This window comes from Protopterus annectens, chromosome 11.part0 (genome assembly GCF_019279795.1).
Source record: "Protopterus annectens isolate FY-2018-M chromosome 11.part0, PAN1.0, whole genome shotgun sequence".
Lineage (NCBI taxonomy): Eukaryota > Metazoa > Chordata > Ceratodontiformes > Protopteridae > Protopterus > Protopterus annectens.
In genome coordinates this window covers 1,482,244,429-1,482,263,865 of record NC_056745.1, presented here as the reverse complement: position 1 = coordinate 1,482,263,865, position 19,437 = coordinate 1,482,244,429, and the positions used below count along the sequence as shown (strand labels likewise).

Below are 19,437 nucleotides of genomic sequence, written 5' to 3'. Positions count from 1 at the left end.
AAATCTCAGGGTCCTTTCTGTGCCACACGTGGTGATGATACTCCCAGAGGCAGAGGGGGTAACAATTCCGGAAGATGCCCCTATAGAGGTAGAGGGGGTCATTGTAACCAAGGCTCCAGGGAATCTTTCTCTGGTCAGCCTTATCAGCGCTCCTGAGTAGTAGCCTGATTGCTTTCCTCTGGAAGCAATCGGGGGTCATTTCTCTCTGCACCAAGCTTCCAGGCAATCTATCACCACCAATCGTTGGGTGCAGAGTATCATTACCAGAGGTTGCATCACTCCCCTTTCTTGTCAGCCAAATTTTCCAAGAAAACTTCCCGACGTTCCACCCAGTCAAAGCGAAGAAGCAGCTTTAGAGATTACAAAGCTGTCACAAAAAGAGAGTCATCCGACCAGTCCCACCAGACTAGAGCGGATCCAGATTTTACTAGAGATTCTTTTTGGTACCAAAAAAGACAGGGGACTGGAGACCCATTTTGGAACTCAGCAGCTTAAACACATCTGTTACCCAAACCAAATTCTGGATGGTCACGGTTAAGTCCATTCTTCCCTTTTTAAGAGAAGGCAACTGGATGTGCTATATAGATCTCCAGGATGCGTATTACCACATCAAAATGGACAAACGCTCCAGGAGTCTGCTTCTCTTCCAGCTAGGAGCCAGTCATTATCAATTTCATGCCCTGCCGTTCGGTCCCTCTCTACAGCCCCCAGTGTGTTCACGAAATGTATGGCAGTGGTAACAACTCACTTGAGACTAAAAGGATTCCGGATGTTTCCATATCTGGATGACTGGCTCCTTACTGCCCCCACCGAGCATCTTCTGGTAACAGCACTGCATTATACTTCCTCTGTCTGGCAAAATTGTTGGGAATAATGATACATTGGGAGAAATCAAACCTTATCCCTACACAACAAATAGAGTTCATTGGAGCAATGTTCAATACTCAGTCCTGTCTGGTATCACTCCCAGTTCACAGACACCATCAACTGAGGCTTCAACTTCGGGTAATACTCTCTCAAACAAGAGTCTCAGCAAGGGAAGTTCTTCAGGCCCCAGGTTCCATGGCAGCATCAATCCCAATAGTGCCTCTAGCAAAGCCACATATGCGGATTCTGCAATGGCTCTTTCTGTGTCATTGGTTCCCAAACTATCACCCCCTCGGTTACCAGATTCGAATAACCAACTCCTGCAAACAGGACCTGCTTTGATGGATGAGGCCAGGTGTAGAACTTTGGAGTCGTCCATTTCAATCCTCCTCAGCCCACAGCCATTGTGACCACAGATGCTTCCCTGATCAGGTGGGGGGGCCATTTCCAGGGAAAGACTGTCAAGGCACATGGTCCACCTCAGAGGTCTACCTGCATATCAGTGTTCTGGAACGGAGAGCTGTGCTGTTAGCATTGCAGGCCTTCATTCGGCTCTCCCTTCCAGGACAATTGCGATTCAGTCAGACAATATGTCAGTGGTCTGGTATATCAACAAGCAAAGAGGAAAGTCCTATACCCTATGTCGAGAAGCCATGAGAATTTGGCAGTGGGTGATAGCTTCCAACCGCTTTCTGATAGCAACAGACATCCCGGGGAGCTCCAACATGATTGCGGACAAACTGAGCAGATGCACCCTTATGCCTCATGAGTGGTCCCTCAACCCCGAGGTGTGGTCAGAAATCTTCGGCCACTGGGGCCAGGCTTGCTGAGATCTTTTTGCCTCCCCATCAAACAAGTGCAGCAGCTATTTCATCCTACTTCCCCCAGAGGGGGAGTCACTGAGGGACGCTCTGATCCACAATTGGCCCATGGGACTTCTTTACGGTTATCCTCCCATCCTTCTGATCCCACAATTATTAAAGAAAGCTCTTTGGTTGAGATGCAAGGTGATTCTCATAGCCCCATTCTGGCCTCGACAAGTTTGGTTCCCCTTCCTTCGGCCTCACCTAGTATGCCCGCTGTGGATTCTGGACCCTCTACCAGATCTGATTACTCACCCCTAAGGGTTGAGTCACCCAAATCTGTCCAGTCTCAAGCTGACAGCTTGGTTTCTCCACTTCCACTAGCCACCAGGCAAGCTAATCTCTCCTCGCCTGTTTGAGACATCATTCTGGCCTCTCACAAACCATCCACCAGAAGACTGTATCAGGATAAATGGAAGAGGTTCTCCATCTGGTAAAAAAGATAACATGCTAGACCCGTATTCTGCTCCAGTTACTGCAGTGCTTCAATACTTGGCTAAGTTTTTTGATACTGAAGCCTCGGCCTCTGCAGTCCGAGTACATCTGGTAGCAATTTCTAATTTCCATAATGGTATAGATGGTACCCCTCTTATCTCTTTATGCCTTTGCAAGGCTTTTCTCAAGGGGACCTTTCATATCAGGCCTCCTGTCAGACAGTCCATGGAACCTCACTTTAGTCCTTCAGTCTTTGACTCAAAAACCTTTTAAATCTGCTGCAAACTGTGACCTAAAGTTTTTGTCTTGGAAATCCTTGTTCTTGGTAGCCGTTACCTCTGCCAGAAGATTCTCTGAGCTGCAGGCGTTGTGTATCAAGAGGCCCTATCTGGTCTGTCATACAGACAGAGTATCATTTCGGACAAATCCATTCTTCCTTCCCAAAGTTGTTTCTGAATTCTCCATTAACCAGACCATTGACCTACCAGTGTTCTTTCCGAATTTTGCTAATAGAGGAGAGTACTGCCTTCACTCCTTGGACGTGCATTGACATTTGAGATTTTACCTAGTCCACCAAACCTATCCGTAAGTCTGAACAGCTTTTCATCTCCTTTTGTGGGCCCAGAATGGGAGAGGCTGTTTCCAAGGTTACATTATCAAGATGGCTAAGGGACTGCATATGTTTCATCACTTCCCACCATCCTTCCTCCTCCAAAGACTCCTGGGGGATGCTTTGGGTCTAAGTGGTGCCTTAGGGTATTTGCATAGAAGTGGCCTCGGCTTTACATATTTTTCTCTAGCAAACTCGATCTGAGGTAACAGGGAGAAGGGCATTCTGGGTAGAGACTTAGCTCGAGAGTTTTTTGGCTGGCACGAGCTTGGTAAAAAGGCCAACTCGGTTCCAAGGGCTCAGAACCGAACCTATCAGTGAAGAATGAAAGAAGATGAACAACACAGATGGAACATTATGGTAAGACAGAACTTCTTTTTTCTGGTGACTACCCTGTAAATTGATCACACATCACCATTTTATCTCATCTCTTCCATGTTCCTGTCAAATATAATTTTTATCCAGGTTAGTCCAGTTACTGTGCCTTAGCAAATAATATGTAGATTTTGTCGGCATTCCTACGACTGAATTCACAGCTTTCATGCCAAATATTCTCAACTTTCTTCAAAATCTAAACTCTTGTTTGTTTGATTTTAAGATTGTAGGCTTTTATACCATGTGATGAACTGTGTTGTTTTTATCGGCTGGCATGTGATATACATTGATGCATTACAGCTCATCTGCATTAACAATATACTGAAGAAGAGTTTGTTAACTCGAAAGCTTTGTTTGTTGTTTTATAATAAACTGATGGTTTTGGACAATTGTTTCTCTTGCTTCTAAAGGGGAACAATGACATCACTAAATCTATACAAGATCCCTTTATTTATATGCTGTGCTGCATACAAGGACTTGGCTGCAGCAGACACATGTTGGTTAAAAGTTAGGTCACTGTTCACAAAGTTCCTAAATCCCAAACAACTTGGTTAAATCTCAGGGGTGTACTGTCAATGTTCCCTGGGGTAGATGACTTCCCAAAAGATACAATAATGCATTTTTTTTGCATTTAGTTTCAGTTAATGATTTGGCACCAGTTGTTTATCTGGGATAAACCTTCTTGCAGGATGGCAAAGTCATTTGGGGATTCAGTGATTGCTCCTATCTTGCGGTCTTCTGCAAACCTAGTTAGCAAGAGTCCTTTAGTATTGGCTTTTACTGCAGAAAAGTAAATAACAAACAGGAAAGGCACCAGGACAGAACACTTGGGGACTCCACTGGTGGCTGGTCTCTTTGTGGAGGCAACTTCCCCTGCCTCCTATCTATGTCAGTTGGCAATCCAGTGGGTGACACTGGGGTTTATTCCCAGTTTATTTAGCTTTTCTAACATGCCTGAGTGGGGAATTGTGTCAAAAGCTTTGCCTAGGTCAAAGGTATGCAGTGTGTACAATTTTGCCTTCATCCACTGCTTTGGTGACCTTTTCAAAAAAAAAAAATCCACCAGGAGGACTAAGCATGACCTACCCTTGATGAAGCCAAACTGAGACGAGCCCAGTGTTTGGAGGTTCCCTATGTCCTAGCTGATTAGGTCTATGATAAGTCTTTCCATGGCTTTGCATATGAGGCTGGTCAGACTTATGAGTCTGTAATTGCCTGGGTCTGTGGAAGGTCCTCCCTTATGCAGAGGAGTGACTGTAAGCTGTTTATCATTCTCTTCGTACAAAACCTGTATGGAGACTGTGAGTGAACAGTGCTGTTAGGGGTGTGGCTAAATTGTGCTTCATCCTATTTAAGATTCATCTGGGGAGACTTTCAGGAACCATGATGCAATATTTTTAACTTCTGACAGCACTTTTGGAACTTGGTGTTGTGTGACAGCTGGAAGTGAACAGTTTCAGATATGTCCTGATGGAAAGATGGAGGGGAGGGAGGGGTAAAAATTAGAGCTAAGTTTATAGGACAGCAGGTTCAGTTTATCTTCAGTTTCACAGTAGGTATCATCACTCACAATCAGCTCAGCACATTGTTGCATTGTAATTTTGAGATTACAAACAGAACTAAAAACATGCCTTGTGATGGCCTTTGATCTGGGTAGCTATTTTAACCTCAAACTAGGCTTTGTGGATTTTATGAAGCTCCTGAGTTGTTTGTTTATTTCAGTGACAAGGGCTCTAAAACTTTGGGAACTACTCTTCCTACTTCTGGTCAAAATTATTTTTCTTTTATTATAAAGCTTGTTGATACAATGGTGCCACCATATGGGTTTACATTTTATATTCTACAGCTTGATAGTTTGGATCACCTAGGAAAATGGTATTGGGTTTAATAATGAGTGATTCTATTTCCTGTAGATAGGTATTGTGGTTTTATTGTGTCATAGAGGGAGTTCTATAGCTAGTTAAATGGTGCAGGACCTTGCCGATAGTTATTTAGACATGAAGAAGCTCTAGGCATCACGCTGCTTTATCAGCCCTGATGCGAGTCTCTTCCGGATGAAGAGTGAGATATCTCCACCTATGTTCCCCTCCTATGCACTAGCTGGTCTAAACAAGTGGAAGAAGTTGTAGCCCTGTCCATTCTGAAATCCTTTCTTTGTTAAATTCCATTCACATTTATATCTCAGTGTGCCTCATGCTTTTTGCACCCTGCATTTCTTAATATAATTTGATATTCTTTCCTTTTTGTCTACACCTGTAAGACCATTTACATTCCGAGATAATATCAATACAGTGGTCATTGTGATAGAAAGCTACTACTCCCACCTGATACACATGAAAGTTCTTCTGAATGTACATTTCCAACTTTTGTCTTAATATGCCCACACTGTTTGGTAAGCTAATCTGTTGAACAGATGTTTCTTCTCCATTTGAACCTATGTCACATTTTTTCATGGGGTTGTTGTTTATGTATAGGTATTTTATGATCAAACACTCCAAACATTGTTTGATATGGAAATTCACTTATCTGATAATGTTCGCAGACATAACTTGAAACTTAGTGTGCCTGTAAATAAGACTAATATTAGGAATGTGTACATTACCACTGGTATAATATCTCTATGGAATGTAACTCCTGATAATGTTAAGCTTTGTAAAAGCACTGAATGTTTCAAAACTTTGTTAGATAAGTGGTTTGGTAATTATGTTTATGATCCTGCTGATAGGGATAAAGTATTCCTTGATGTCCATTTTTGGTCTGAACACTTAAAGACTTATGACCTTATAGCTTTTTGCTGTAATAAAATCCCCCAAAGAAGAAAGTAAATACATTTACAGAATCTCCAGTCCTCTATTAACTTACAGCAGCACACAAAATTATGTACATTTTCAACACATGAAATTTAACCCTCCAGATAGGAGCAATTGCCCCAAACTGGTAGCTGCACCCAAAGGCATTATGTAATACAAAATTAAGATTACCTATGCTGAAACGTGTTATAGCCTGTGTACCCATTTACACTGATTGCCGTTTGTACTTTTTGTATCTCTAGTCCCCTCAAAGATGTGATCATCTTGCATGTTTCCAGAAATAATTACATTTTAGCCCAAGGAAAATGTCCACTGGCTACCTTTAAATAAAACTAAATTGTGCACTGTTCTATATAAATGTATTCAAACATTAAGGCTGCTAAGGCGGCTACTATTTCTTACTCACTTCTCCCAATTTCAGACTATTTTTCACTGAAATGTTTGCCTCTGTAACTTTAATTTTTGGATTTTTCTCAGCAAGAGTAGTCAGAACTCTCAAGATTAACTGCTTGCACAAAGGATAGTCACCAAGCTTAGGAAGCCTATAACAAGGAAGATAGCAAGAGATCCTGTAGAGGTACTGGAAATATTTCGGAAATGTTATGAAAGCCTGTAAAAAGCAGAGAAATATGGAGATCAAGCAAAGATACAAATGGAAATGTTTATGGAAGAATTAAATATACCAAGGTTAGAGGAGGATGAGGCTCAATTACTAACAGTTAGGAGATGAGATAAAAAGGTGATGCAAAACCAATCCACAGGAAAGTCCCCAGGAATAGATGGCATTCCTGTGGATGTTTGGAAGCTAGAGAGAAAAACTGATAAAGAACTGGAATGTTTTAATAGTATTTTAAGAGAAAGAGAAACAGCAACATACTGGAATAAAGCGGTGGGGGCTGTAATGCCTAAAGAGGGTAAAGACCCATCAGATCCAACTTCATACAGGTCCATTTCAATCTTAAACCATGGTTATAAAGTGTTTATGTCTATAATGGCTAAAAGAATGGCAAAGGTGATGCCAAAATTGATAGATATGAACCAATGTTGTTTTGTGGAGGGGAGGCAAACAATTGACATAAACAGAACACTGATGATCCAGAGGGAAGCAAAATGTAAGAAAATACCACTGTTGCTGGTGGGTCTTGATACTGAGAAAGCATTTGACAGAGTAAGTTGGGATTTTATGAGCAGAGCAATGGAAGCATTTGCATTTCCTGATAAAATTATAAGGTTGATCAGGAGGACATATGAAGGATCAGAGGCATATATTACAGTGGATGGGATCCTCACTGATAATCTCTGCTTGAGCAGAGGAACCAGGTAGTGGTGTCCTCTCTCCCTTTTGTTATTTGCATTATATTTAGAATCACTGGCAAAGAAAATAAGGGACTCAGAAATTTAAGGATATAATTGGCATGGCAGTAAAGAAAAGCTGGCTTTATCTGCAGGTGACATTATTTTATACCTCACAAAACTAGAAATAGACATTACAGTGTTGTGGAACATATTGAGACAGTTTCAAACCTTTTCAGAATACAAAATTAATGAAGCTAAAACAAAAGCAATAGCGGTAAATTATGTACCCACATAAGAATTGGTTCAGCAATATCCATATTTATGCGGACATGATAAAATGAAACATTTAGGAGTATGTATTAAAATTATTCTGGTGTGACAGCTAAGGATATGTAGGAAGAGACTAAACAAAAGATAATGCGAAAACTGAGAAAATGGAAGCTCTGTTATATGGATATCGATAGTAAGATACAAGCATTTAAAATGTTTTTAGTCCCTCTAGTCTTATATACAAGGTCATGCATACTTTTATCAACCAGATGAGAAACTGTGGCTAGCAATTAATAAAGAGCTGAATGATTATATCTGGGAGGGGAAGATGGCAAGAGTCAAATGGGATAAGCTTAGTCTTCCAATAGAAAAGGGTGGATTGAGATTACCCGAGTTGAAGGGGTATTTCAGAGCAACACAGTTAAGGCTCCTGTACATAGCACAAGCAGAAAACTATAATTCAAAGTGGAAAGAGATGATGATGAAACAGGGGGAAGCTCAAGCAACAGGGAGACACAGGGATTTTGGATGAAGACCTTTAAGGAGAAGTACCAGAAAGAATCACAGAGAATATATTATAATCATAAAACAGCAGAAGGTCTTCTAAGAACTAAGCAAACATGGGAATGGAGAAAGGAGATTTTACTGATAGGGATGACTGCAATTATGGACACAGATGATAGGCAGGAGAGGGTGGGAATATATTGGAGAAAACTGGCAAATGAACCAAAGTATTGGGAGCAAATAACTAGAGAGGGAATGGTGGTAGAATGGGAAGATGCCAAGGACATATTTGACTGCAGGCTAAAGATTGCCTTCCATATCCAAGATTGATATCAGAGTATAGGCAAAGAGAAAGAATTAGGGGGTCCTAAACAAAAGAGCAGCACTGCTAGAGTTTTAGTAGAATTTAGAACAAAAGCTGCCATTAATAAAAGGAATACTTAGTACAGCATATAAAATACTGCATAATAACTATAAGAATCAATTAGAGGAGGTTAGGAAGGATTGGGAAGAGACTGAATAAGCAAATTACAAAGAAACAATGGGGGATATATGTATGTCTCCCAGAGATGCAACAACATCTGAAAGATTTATGATCTTTGCCTGGAAGTGTTTACATAGGTATTTTTTATAACCCAAGCAGACTCCAAAGAATTTTTCCCCAGGCAGACAGCAAATGTTGGAGGAGTGATGGGTGCAGGATGGGGAAAAAATGAGGTAAGTCATTTTCTGGGAGTGTAATGAGTTGGCAGACTTTAAAGATTCCCTGCAGACGGCTCTGTCAGAGATGATGGGTGAGCAAATTGGAGTAACTAGGGGAAAATGATTTTTTGAGCTATGATACAGAAAAGGAATTGCTTAGACATAGTAAGGCCTTGCTGAGTCTAATTATAATGGCTGCCAAAAAAGCAATTACTAGAAAATGGAAGTCAAAGTCTAAACCAACTTTACGAGAAGTAGCAGACAGTAACAGAAATAAAATAACCGGAACTGGGGTCTTTAGAAAAGGGTAGAAGCAAACTATTTATTTTTATTTATTTTACATTTGTTGACCGGGCTAGTCCAACTGGATACATGTCCTTTTTCAGTGGAGGCCCGAGGAGAAAAGCTCCAAGTACACAACACATTTAATATCACAAGTTTGATTGATTTACAGTACAATAATATATCACAATACATTATGAAAAATAAGATTGGTACATAGCACAATGGGAATTAATTATATTCAAATGATAGGAAGGAAAATAGTAGAGAGGAGGTAGGGAAATTAAGGATAGAAGAGACATCATTCAGGATAAGACAAGACTTGTAAGGATAGTTAGGTAGGTGGGTTAGGTTGTGAAGCTAAAGAGTAAAAAGGACAGTGAGTAAAGCAGTTCTAAGAAATAGGTTTTAAATTGAAAGTATGAAGGAAAACAGGGTAGTACATAGGAAAAGCAAGAGAGGAGAGATTAGTCAGGGTTATTACAAGAACATAACCAGTGGTTGGAGAGGAAATGTTTAAGGTTAGATTTGAATAGAGGAGAGATGTAATAGCTGTGAGGTCAGTAGGTAAGTGGTTCCATATTTTCCCAACAAAGTTAGAAAAGAGAGAGTCTCCTGCAGAGTTATAAGAGAAAGATGTTTGCATCTGCATTTTATTAGTAGAGCGTAACTTTTTTAGGTTGGAATATGGTGTTATGAGTGTGGAGAGAGTTGGGGTGTTATTGGGTTGATGAAGGACTTTATGGGCAATAATAAGTTGGTTGAATTGTAAAAGGTGAGGTAACTCTAGCCAACCTAGTTGTTTAAGGTTCTGACAGTGATGTGTCCTATATGGTGAGTTAGTGGCAAACCTGGCAATGTTGTTATATGATTTGGCTAGTTTCTTAAGATTGTTTTGAGACAAGTTGGTGTAAATGGGGGAGGCATATAATAGGGTAGAGATTAAGTGAGTTCTTGCAATTGTAGTTCTGGCTAGTGGAGTAAGAAATTGTTTGATTCTGTACAGGGATCCTAGTTTTTTGTTAGTAGATTGTATTGCAGTGTGTATGTGAGTGTTGAATTTTAATTGGTTATCTATTGTGATACCAAGAAGTTTGGTGGTAGTTTCAGGAAATATAATGGTACCATTATTAGATTTCAAGGTAAACTGAAGAGGTGGAGATGAGTGTGAGGGTGTAAAGAGTAATAATTTGGTTTTTTTTGGGTTGAGGAGAAGACAATGGTTTAAGAACCATTTTTCTATAGTTGTGAATGATTTTTGCGTGAGAGAAAGAAGTTCAGTTTGGGAAGACGCTGAACAAATGATTGTGGAGTCGTCAGCATATTGTATGCAGGTGGAGAAGGGAACAGAGAGATGTAGATCATTGATAAAAATGGAGAATAGTAGTGGACCTAAGATAGAGCCCTGTGGGACTCCTAGGGATGTAGGAAGAAGTTCAGAAAGATTATTCTGCCAGAGTACAGCTTGTTTTCGGTTATCCAGGTAGGATGTAAACCAGTTCAGGGCAGAATTATCGAGAGATAGGGACTTTAGAAGGTGAAGTAGAAGTTTATGGTTGACCATGTCGAAGGCCTTAGAAAGGTCTACAAAGAGTGCTGATGACAGGGAATTATTGTTGCGATTTTTGTTGATACAGTTGGTAAAGGAAAGAAGGGCAGTGGTAGTACTGTGGAAAGGGCGAAAGCCATGCTGACAGTTGGATAAGAGATTATGGTGGATAAGGTGGGAAATTAATTGTTTATGGATACATTTTTCCATAATTTTAGCCAGTGGAGATAGTAGAGCTATGGGACGGTAGTTTGAGTAATCAGCAGAATCACCTCCTTTGTGAATGGGAATAATATGTGAGATTTTCCAGATAGATGGAATAGTACTTTCTTTAATTGTTCTATTAATAAGTATAGAGATGGGGTAGGCAATAGCTGTGGCACCTAGTTGGAGGTATTCCCCTGGTAGATTGTCAGCTGAGGGGGTAGAAGGTTTAAGTTTTTGAAGTAAGGAAGAGATATAGGAGGTGGGTATTGATTCTAGGTGGAATGGAGGGGTGTGGGGTTGGTAGCGGCAAGTTGGCAGTATCTGGATTTTGTTGATTAGCTAAATTTTGTACAGCTGAAGTAAAGAAAGTATTAAAAGCATTTGCTGTTTGTGTAGGGTCATTAGTGTTGGAGCCAAGTGGATGTGGTGTGTCTAGTTTACCTGGGGATATGAGCCTGTTAATAGAAGTCCAGAACTTCTGAGGTTGTTGAAGGAAGATTTTTGTAGTAGGATGTAGAAGTTCGTTTTGTCCTGTAGGATAGCTTTTTTTGTTATGTTTCTTTGTTGCCTGAAATGTTGATGATCAGTTATGTGTTTCGAGGTGCGCCATTTTGCCCAGGATTTATTCCTGGATAGGATAAGTTTTTTAGTCTGGCTTGTGAGCCATACTGCTGGTTGATTTTTCACTCTGATGTTACGGATAGGGCATGATGGTCAAGGGTTGTGAGGAAGGTATTATTGAAATAGGATACTGCTTCATTTATTGGAAGGACTTGACAGGTTCCCAGTTACACTGTTTAAGTTCATTTAGGAACAGTTCCTGGTCAAAGTGTTTTTACTGCGTGCAGTTCTAACTGGGGTGGAAATATTAACATTTGTTTTATGTCTAATTATGTATATTAGAGAGTGGTCACTAAGGTCATCAGGTAGGGTTCCTGTTATATAATTATCCTGTGGACGATTTGTTAGTATCCAGTCCAGGATACTTTCTTTGTTATTAGATTTGTTGATTCTAGTTCCAGAATTAATGAGTTGTGTAAAACCATGCAAGTTGATCAGAGACGATTGATTGGCATTATTGCATAGGTTCCAATCAGTGTTAACGTCTCCTAGTAGTAAGGTTTCTTGAGGGTAATTGAGGGAAAGACAACTTAGTAGGTCTTCCAAGTTATTTTGATTGTTACCTGGTGGGAGATAAGTGCAAATGATGTTAACTGATTTCTGGTTGTTTAGTTGTAGTTTTGAAATAATTATTTCTGCATTATTATCAGAATGTAATTTATGGTTTATTTTGTTGATTTGTAATCCTGCTTTATAAAGTATTGCTACCCCCCCACCTTTTTTCTTAATGCGGTCCTGTCGAATGATATTATAGCCCGGGGGAATAATTTCCGTATCTAGTATTGTTGGTTTAAGCCATGTTTCAGTTAAGCATAGGATGTCGAAATGGTGAATTTCTAGGAGAGCATGGACTTGAGTAATTTTGTTGCAGATACTACGAATATTAAGATGGGCAATTAAGAGTGATTTAGAGGATTGGGCTGATAAACAGGGGTTGAATGAGACTGTTTACTGTTAGAATAGGATAAGTGAAACTTAGGGCCTGGGTTAGGATGAATGTCTCCATCTATTAGGGAGTGGAATAGAGTAAAAGTGTGATATTGGATAGTTTTAGAGTAATAGTTAAGTAACTTTCGATTGTTAAGAATAGAATATTTAATATGGGTAAGTCGATGGTATTTAGCTTGGGTGTAGCAGGGGTTGGAGGTGGAATTAGAGAAGCTTATGTGAGAGACAGGAAGAGATATAGTAGTACCTTTGGATGGGATGAGCAGAGTGTTGAGAAGGGGATGTTCATAGAAAGTAAGGAAGTAGGTTGTGGTAAAAGAAGTCAGCAATGAGACTGCTAGTACATATTGGGATAGGTTAGGCATGATAAGAAGAGGTAAAAATAAGTATAGGTAGAGATAGGAGGAAAAAGGGGCTATTACCTGTGAGAAGGAGATGAGATAATAGGGGGCAGAGCTATATCTAGTGGATGTGGAGATATGAGAAAGGTGTGGCTAGTAGTAAGTGAGTGGTTGGTTGGAAAATAGAGGGGGAGTGGTTAAGAGGGTATAAAGGTAGACGTACTGGGGGCGGGTGGGAAATGGGGGCAGGGTAGGGGAGCGGAGTGAGCCCGAAGGGCGAACGGAGCGGGAAGATACCAGAAGGTGGAGTACAGCAGGAAACAATCAGTGAATGGGAAGAATTAACAGGTAAGTCAGTGGGTTAGAGAGATAGTGTGAGGTAGCTAATGTGTAGATATATAATATGTAGAAATACTGGTGTCTAAAGTAACAAGGTAAGGTAGGAGAGGGTAGGTTGAAAAGCAGATTTGGGTGAAGTTACAGTTAAAGGACAAATGGGAGAGGATGAGGGATTCAAAAGATAAGCATATGAGTGGAGAAAAGAGGAGTAGTAGCAGAAGAAAAGATAAGGGTGCCACCTTGTGGCCAGTTATGTAATTGCAGAGGACAGTCACCAGATCAGGGGGCTCGACACAGATGGGGAGAAAAGGATTAATTGTGATGTGCAGGCGAACAGAAAATGATTGAGGATTAAATATGTGTAAGAAATAAATAGTGGTATATATGGGGGGTGGGGATTTGTTGGCTGCTGGTAGTTCAGGAGGGATGCTTAACTAAAGATACAAAAGTAAATATAGCCTTGTCAAATAAGGAAACAGGACATACTTAAAATATCTTATTAACTAGGTTTCACTGGGTGGTGAAGGGTATGACCACAGTAGATGAAGTTCCAGAAATTCCAGGAGGTTGGTAGGCAGGAAAAACTTTGCTTCAGTTTATCAATTGACCTCTCTATTATAAGGTAAAGAGAGAGAGAGATAGTGAGTGAAATAGAGCAAGGACTGAAAGCAAAAATAGGTTACAATGTACCAAAAAGCATTAGTAACATCAGCATTTCATTCTTGATACAAATCATTCAAGCAATAGGGCAGAGAAACACCTCAAGAACATATAATACTTAACAAAACAGTTAGATTAATATAGGTAGCTAAACATTCTTTTACACTATTATACTAACAAGTATAGGATAGAAACATTAAATCATTGTAGAAGTGAGAAACGAGTAATAGTTGTCCTCTAGTGTGACCAAACATCCCACATTGCCAAGTAAACTTATCAGAGGGGGCTCTAATTATAGTATTAGGAAGGCTAATTACAATGGATACCCACATAGAATACACTAGAGTATCCAATATCGGTATATGAGAAGTACAGCAGGATATCACTCCCAGCGCCTGGCGTTGTACATACAACAGTAAAGAATCAGGTAGGACTCAATATATAACCCTAGTGGTAAAAGAAATAACTATTGTTTTTTCCAGCAATTAGGGATCAGAGATGGGACTCAGGAATTCCAGAAGAGAATACTAGGTGTTAACAGATAATTCCAGATTTGAGGAGAAGGGGTTGACCGTTAAATCGAGTCACCAGAGCTCAGTATACTCAAATAGGGTATAGTTGGGGCTCTACGCTTAGGCAGCCACATTCGCGTGATACAAATTCAGCGATGTTAGCATACCCCCTTGCTCACGCTACTTGGGTCCATTAGGAATTAAAGCGCTTGTTAGTAATAGTAAAAATTTCAGGGTCAGTTGAATGCGACAATGAGGAGATGCATTAAGCGCATAGCATAACTAATAAACTGAAATAGTTTAAGAATCAGGTTAGGGTTCAACTAAACACTCACAGCGGTGTGTAATACGAGAACAGTACATTAGTATTAGGTAGCATAAGCGTCTTGATAGTCTAAGGGAGTAGAGATGGAATTGTGAACTAAATAGATAATAAGAACACAATTAGCTACGTTAGTACTAAATAAATGTATACACTATAACCCGCTATAGAAACTCAGCGTTCCATCAGTAGTTAAGGTGGGGATGTGAGTTTAAGCCGCCAGACCCTTTGGCGGAGATAGAATGACGGAGAGGGATTACAAGCCCTCGTGCACGCTACCCTGTTTCCACAAAACTTAAGAAACTAGTTATTTCACTGTAAAAGTATAGGATTCAGTTAGAGCTTTACCTAAACACAGTGGATACAGAGTTATATCCAAGTGGCGTAAGTCAAATATACAATTGGACTAAAACAAGGCATTTAATATTAGTACTAACAGCTCTTTTCAGTGTGTTACTTAGACGCGCCTAAAAACAAGCCCACGTGTATAAGCTATGCTGGTTCAAGTAATTTAACGGCATGAATTTACATTACATATTATATTGCTACTAACAGCTCTTATCAGTAGGATACCTTGACGCACCTAAACACAAGCCCACGTGTAAGCTATGCTGGTTCAAGTAACTTAACAGCATGAATTTACATTGCACCAACACTGAGTCATCAACAAGCAATACGATGATTCACTAGCACACTTTAAGGTATTAGAGACTCTACTGCTATCGTATACAGGTGGAATAATTTGAGGATAATACTTCCAAGTATCTCGTAGAAGGCAGCCATACAATGATATTTCAACTATTCAAAGAGAAAATAGTATAAACAGTCCATTAAGTAAGCATAGGTAATAAAGCATTAGGTGTAGATATGGCTGTAAAACCGAGTATAATAATGCAGCAGATAATTGCTATACACTCACATACATGTCTTCACAATATAGGATAAGCCTCTATCTCCAGACGCCCAGCAGCCAAGTGATACCCAGGAAAAGAAAGATGGCGACAGTGGGTAGGGAGTTATATTTATAGGTTAAAAGGGGGAGGGGGTAGGGGAGTATCCCAGGGTTTGTGTCACAGAGAGGAGTTCACGCGTAGGTACGCATCCCATAACAGGATAGTGGGAATAAGTGTGAAATAGAGGAGAGGAAGAGTGGTAGAAGTGTGGGTCAGGTAGATGAGTATTAGTAGGGTGGGATATTAGTTCGAGAGATAGGAGGAAGGCAGGGAATAAGGAGTGTTATAGGGAGAAGGGAGTTAAATCAGGGTAGTAGAAGTTAGGAATGCAAGATGATAGTAATTCGTCTACGCAAGCTGAAAGGAGGAGAAAGCCCAGCAGAAGCAAAAAGAGGAGTAGCAGCAGAAAAAGTACAGCAGGAAACAATCAGTGAATGGGAAGAATTAACAGTTAAGTCAGTGGGTTAGAGAGATAGTGTGAGGTAGCTAATGTGTAGATATATAATATGTAGAAATACTGGTGTCTAAAGTAACAAGGTAAGGTAGGAGAGGGTAGGTTGAAAAGCAGATTTGGGTGAAGTTACAGTTAAAGGACAAATGGGAGAGGATGAGGGATTCAAAAGATAAGCATATGAGTGGAGAAAAGAGGAGTAGCAGCAGAAGAAAAGATAAGGGTGCCACCTTGTGGCCAGTTATGTAATTGCAGAGGACAGTCACCAGATCAGGGGGCTCGACACAGATGGGGAGAAAAGGATTAATTGTGATGTGCAGGCGAACAGAAAATGATTGAGGATTAAATATGTGTAAGAAATAAATAGTGGTATATATGGGGGGTGGGGATTTGTTGGCTGCTGGTAGTTCAGGAGGGATGCTTAACTAAAGATACAAAAGTAAATATAGCCTTGTCAAATAAGGAAACAGGACATACTTAAAATATCTTATTAACTAGGTTTCACTGGGTGGTGAAGGGTATGACCACAGTAGATGAAGTTCCAGAAATTCCAGGAGGTTGGTAGGCAGGAAAAACTTTGCTTCAGTTTATCAATTGACCTCTTTAAAATATCTTATTAACTAGGTTTCACTGGGTGGTGAAGGGTATGACCACAGTAGATGAAGTTCCAGAAATTCCAGGAGGTTGGTAGGCAGGAAAAACTTTGCTTCAGTTTATCAATTGACCTCTTTAAAATATCTTATTAACTAGGTTTCACTGGGTGGTGAAGGGTATGACCACAGTAGATGAAGTTCCAGAAATTCCAGGAGGTTGGTAGGCAGGAAAAACTTTGCTTCAGTTTATCAATTGACCTCTTTAAAATATCTTATTAACTAGGTTTCACTGGGTGGTGAAGGGTATGACCACAGTAGATGAAGTTCCAGAAATTCCAGGAGGTTGGTAGGCAGGAAAAACTTTGCTTCAGTTTATCAATTGACCTCTTTAAAATATCTTATTAACTAGGTTTCACTGGGTGGTGAAGGGTATGACCACAGTAGATGAAGTTCCAGAAATTCCAGGAGGTTGGTAGGCAGGAAAAACTTTGCTTCAGTTTATCAATTGACCTCTTTAAAATATCTTATTAACTAGGTTTCACTGGGTGGTGAAGGGTATGACCACAGTAGATGAAGTTCCAGAAATTCCAGGAGGTTGGTAGGCAGGAAAAACTTTGCTTCAGTTTATCAATTGACCTCTTTAAAATATCTTATTAACTAGGTTTCACTGGGTGGTGAAGGGTATGACCACAGTAGATGAAGTTCCAGAAATTCCAGGAGGTTGGTAGGCAGGAAAAACTTTGCTTCAGTTTATCAATTGACCTCTTTAAAATATCTTATTAACTAGGTTTCACTGGGTGGTGAAGGGTATGACCACAGTAGATGAAGTTCCAGAAATTCCAGGAGGTTGGTAGGCAGGAAAAACTTTGCTTCAGTTTATCAATTGACCTCTATACATGTCTTCACAATATAGGATAAGCCTCTATCTCCAGACGCCCAGCAGCCAAGTGATACCCAGGAAAAGAAAAAACTACATAGGAAAAAAAGGGAATGTGGGATCAATACATGAAGAAGAGGAATGAGATTTAAAAGAAGGCAGGATTTGAATGAGCGATGTAAAGGCGGACTAATAATGACTGGATATATTAAAAGTGATGTTTGCAAATACAGTTGTGTAAGCATGGTTTGGAATGTATGATGTTTGCAATTGAGATTGTGTCCCTATGGTTTATTTTCATTTATACAAATGCAACACTGCATGTCATACATGATAATTTAATAAATATGTTTCTTGTTTAAAAAAAAAAAGAACTTGAAAATGCCAAACAAATACAGTCATGGTTATGCTAACCTGTAGAATGCATTGTTTGCAGCAATTCTGATATTAGCTCATCGTCTTCCTCTTCCAATTCTTGTTGGAAAATTCCAAGTTTCTTTCTCATCTTTAAGAGATAATGTTTTTTAAATTCTGTATCAAATTCTTCTTCTATAATGGTTTGGCTGATATCAAGTGGTAACTCTGGAACAAGAGCTTCTGCAAGCTTTTCCACATTCCATTTGCAAATCTCCGGTTGCTTACTGTAAGCATAGCGCCCAGATTTATCTGAGCCATTACAAATGTGATCCAGGTCATATCTGTAAACACAGTGAATAAAGAACTGGTGAAAATGTAAGATTAGATTTCAATTAAATGTAGTTTGTTAGACATAAATACAGTATTCTTATTGCATGGGCCTAGAAATACAGTCATACTAAAGCAGGCCTATATCTTCATTTTATATTTTATTTTATATGTCATTTCAATACAGAAAAATGTTTCAGTACAAATGAATAGCCTTCAGTCAAGAATACCAATATCAATAAAATGTGCTAACAGAATGTGCAGTACATTAAGTACAAACAGATCTTGTTTAGATGTTGTGAGGCTTGGGAACCAAGGTTAAAGAGGTGTGTACAGCTTGGAAGAAATTTACAGGGTTTTGGTATTATTAGGGTAGATGCATTAGTCAGTAAGTTAGTTCAGACAGATATACAAAAAGTCACTGCAGTTCGGTACAGACACAAGATTGAGTGCAGAAAGAACAATCCTGAGTACAGAAACTATGGACAGTATAATGAGTACAGAAGCTGCAGACATTATAATTCAGTCTATTTCAGTTTATCAGCACTGTTATTTGGGAAAAGTAAGATTTGATTCAGATAGTGGTGACATCGACTTCCACTGTACATTCTTAACAGAACTATAGTGTATGCAGACTTTTATTCTGAAAGGAACAAAAGGATTTGGCACATAAAGGAGAGACTGAAACCTGTTCAGCACAGTTCTGGGGAATTAATAAAAGATAAAATGAAGGCCAAAGAGTTGCAGATCTGACAATGGTAGAATATACCCAAAAACAGAAAGAATTCCAGGCTTCGACCACAACGGCTAAACACCACACATAAATTTACTGATGCAAAAATTAAAAAGTAAGTGCTTTCACTGCAACAAAATACCACTTCTTCACACCATTTCAGAACCTAGTAAACCATCTTCTTATTTAGAAATTTAAAAATATAATTGACCAATCCATGTTACTAAACACTGACTAAATATCCAATCAGATACCATAAAAAACAGCATCTTTTACATATTGTGACAGCTCTAGAATCAGGTTAACAACCAATAAAAATATAGGAGTTCATTCATACACCAATAAAATTCACTGTTGTCATAAATATGCAGCAACAACAAGTATCTAAGGGAGAAAGTAGCTAACAACCAATAAACAATCAGTGTTCTCTTCAAAATCCAGCAGCAAAACAGCTGACACTTCATTTAAATATATACCCTTCTATGTAATTTACTACAATCAGATCAAAATATCATATTGAAAATTGGCACAATGGTTAATGCTTCAGCCCCACAAATACAAGGTGCAGGGTTCAACACCTGCAGAAAACTATTTCTATTGGTTTAACATCAGTTAAAACCCTAGCTAAATAAA

At 39.4% G+C, this 19,437-nt stretch overlaps 1 protein-coding gene and 1 long non-coding RNA gene across 2 annotated transcripts in view; both read right to left on the bottom strand.

Moving 5' to 3' along the window:
* SELENOO (selenoprotein O) overlaps positions 1 to 19,437 on the bottom strand; it is an 857,804-nt gene that overhangs the window by 348,346 nt on the left and 490,021 nt on the right. The window contains exon 5 of the mRNA XM_044088791.1: positions 17,802 to 18,085. Within this exon, the coding sequence (XP_043944726.1) occupies positions 17,802 to 18,085 (284 nt within the window). The remainder of the gene's footprint in view (positions 1 to 17,801; positions 18,086 to 19,437) is intronic.
* LOC122815926 lies at positions 13,519 to 17,466 on the bottom strand. The gene is made up of 2 exons (XR_006367015.1): positions 16,395 to 17,466; positions 13,519 to 13,631 (listed from the first exon to the last, which is right to left on the bottom strand). It is a non-coding gene; the product is annotated as an uncharacterized LOC122815926 (long non-coding RNA).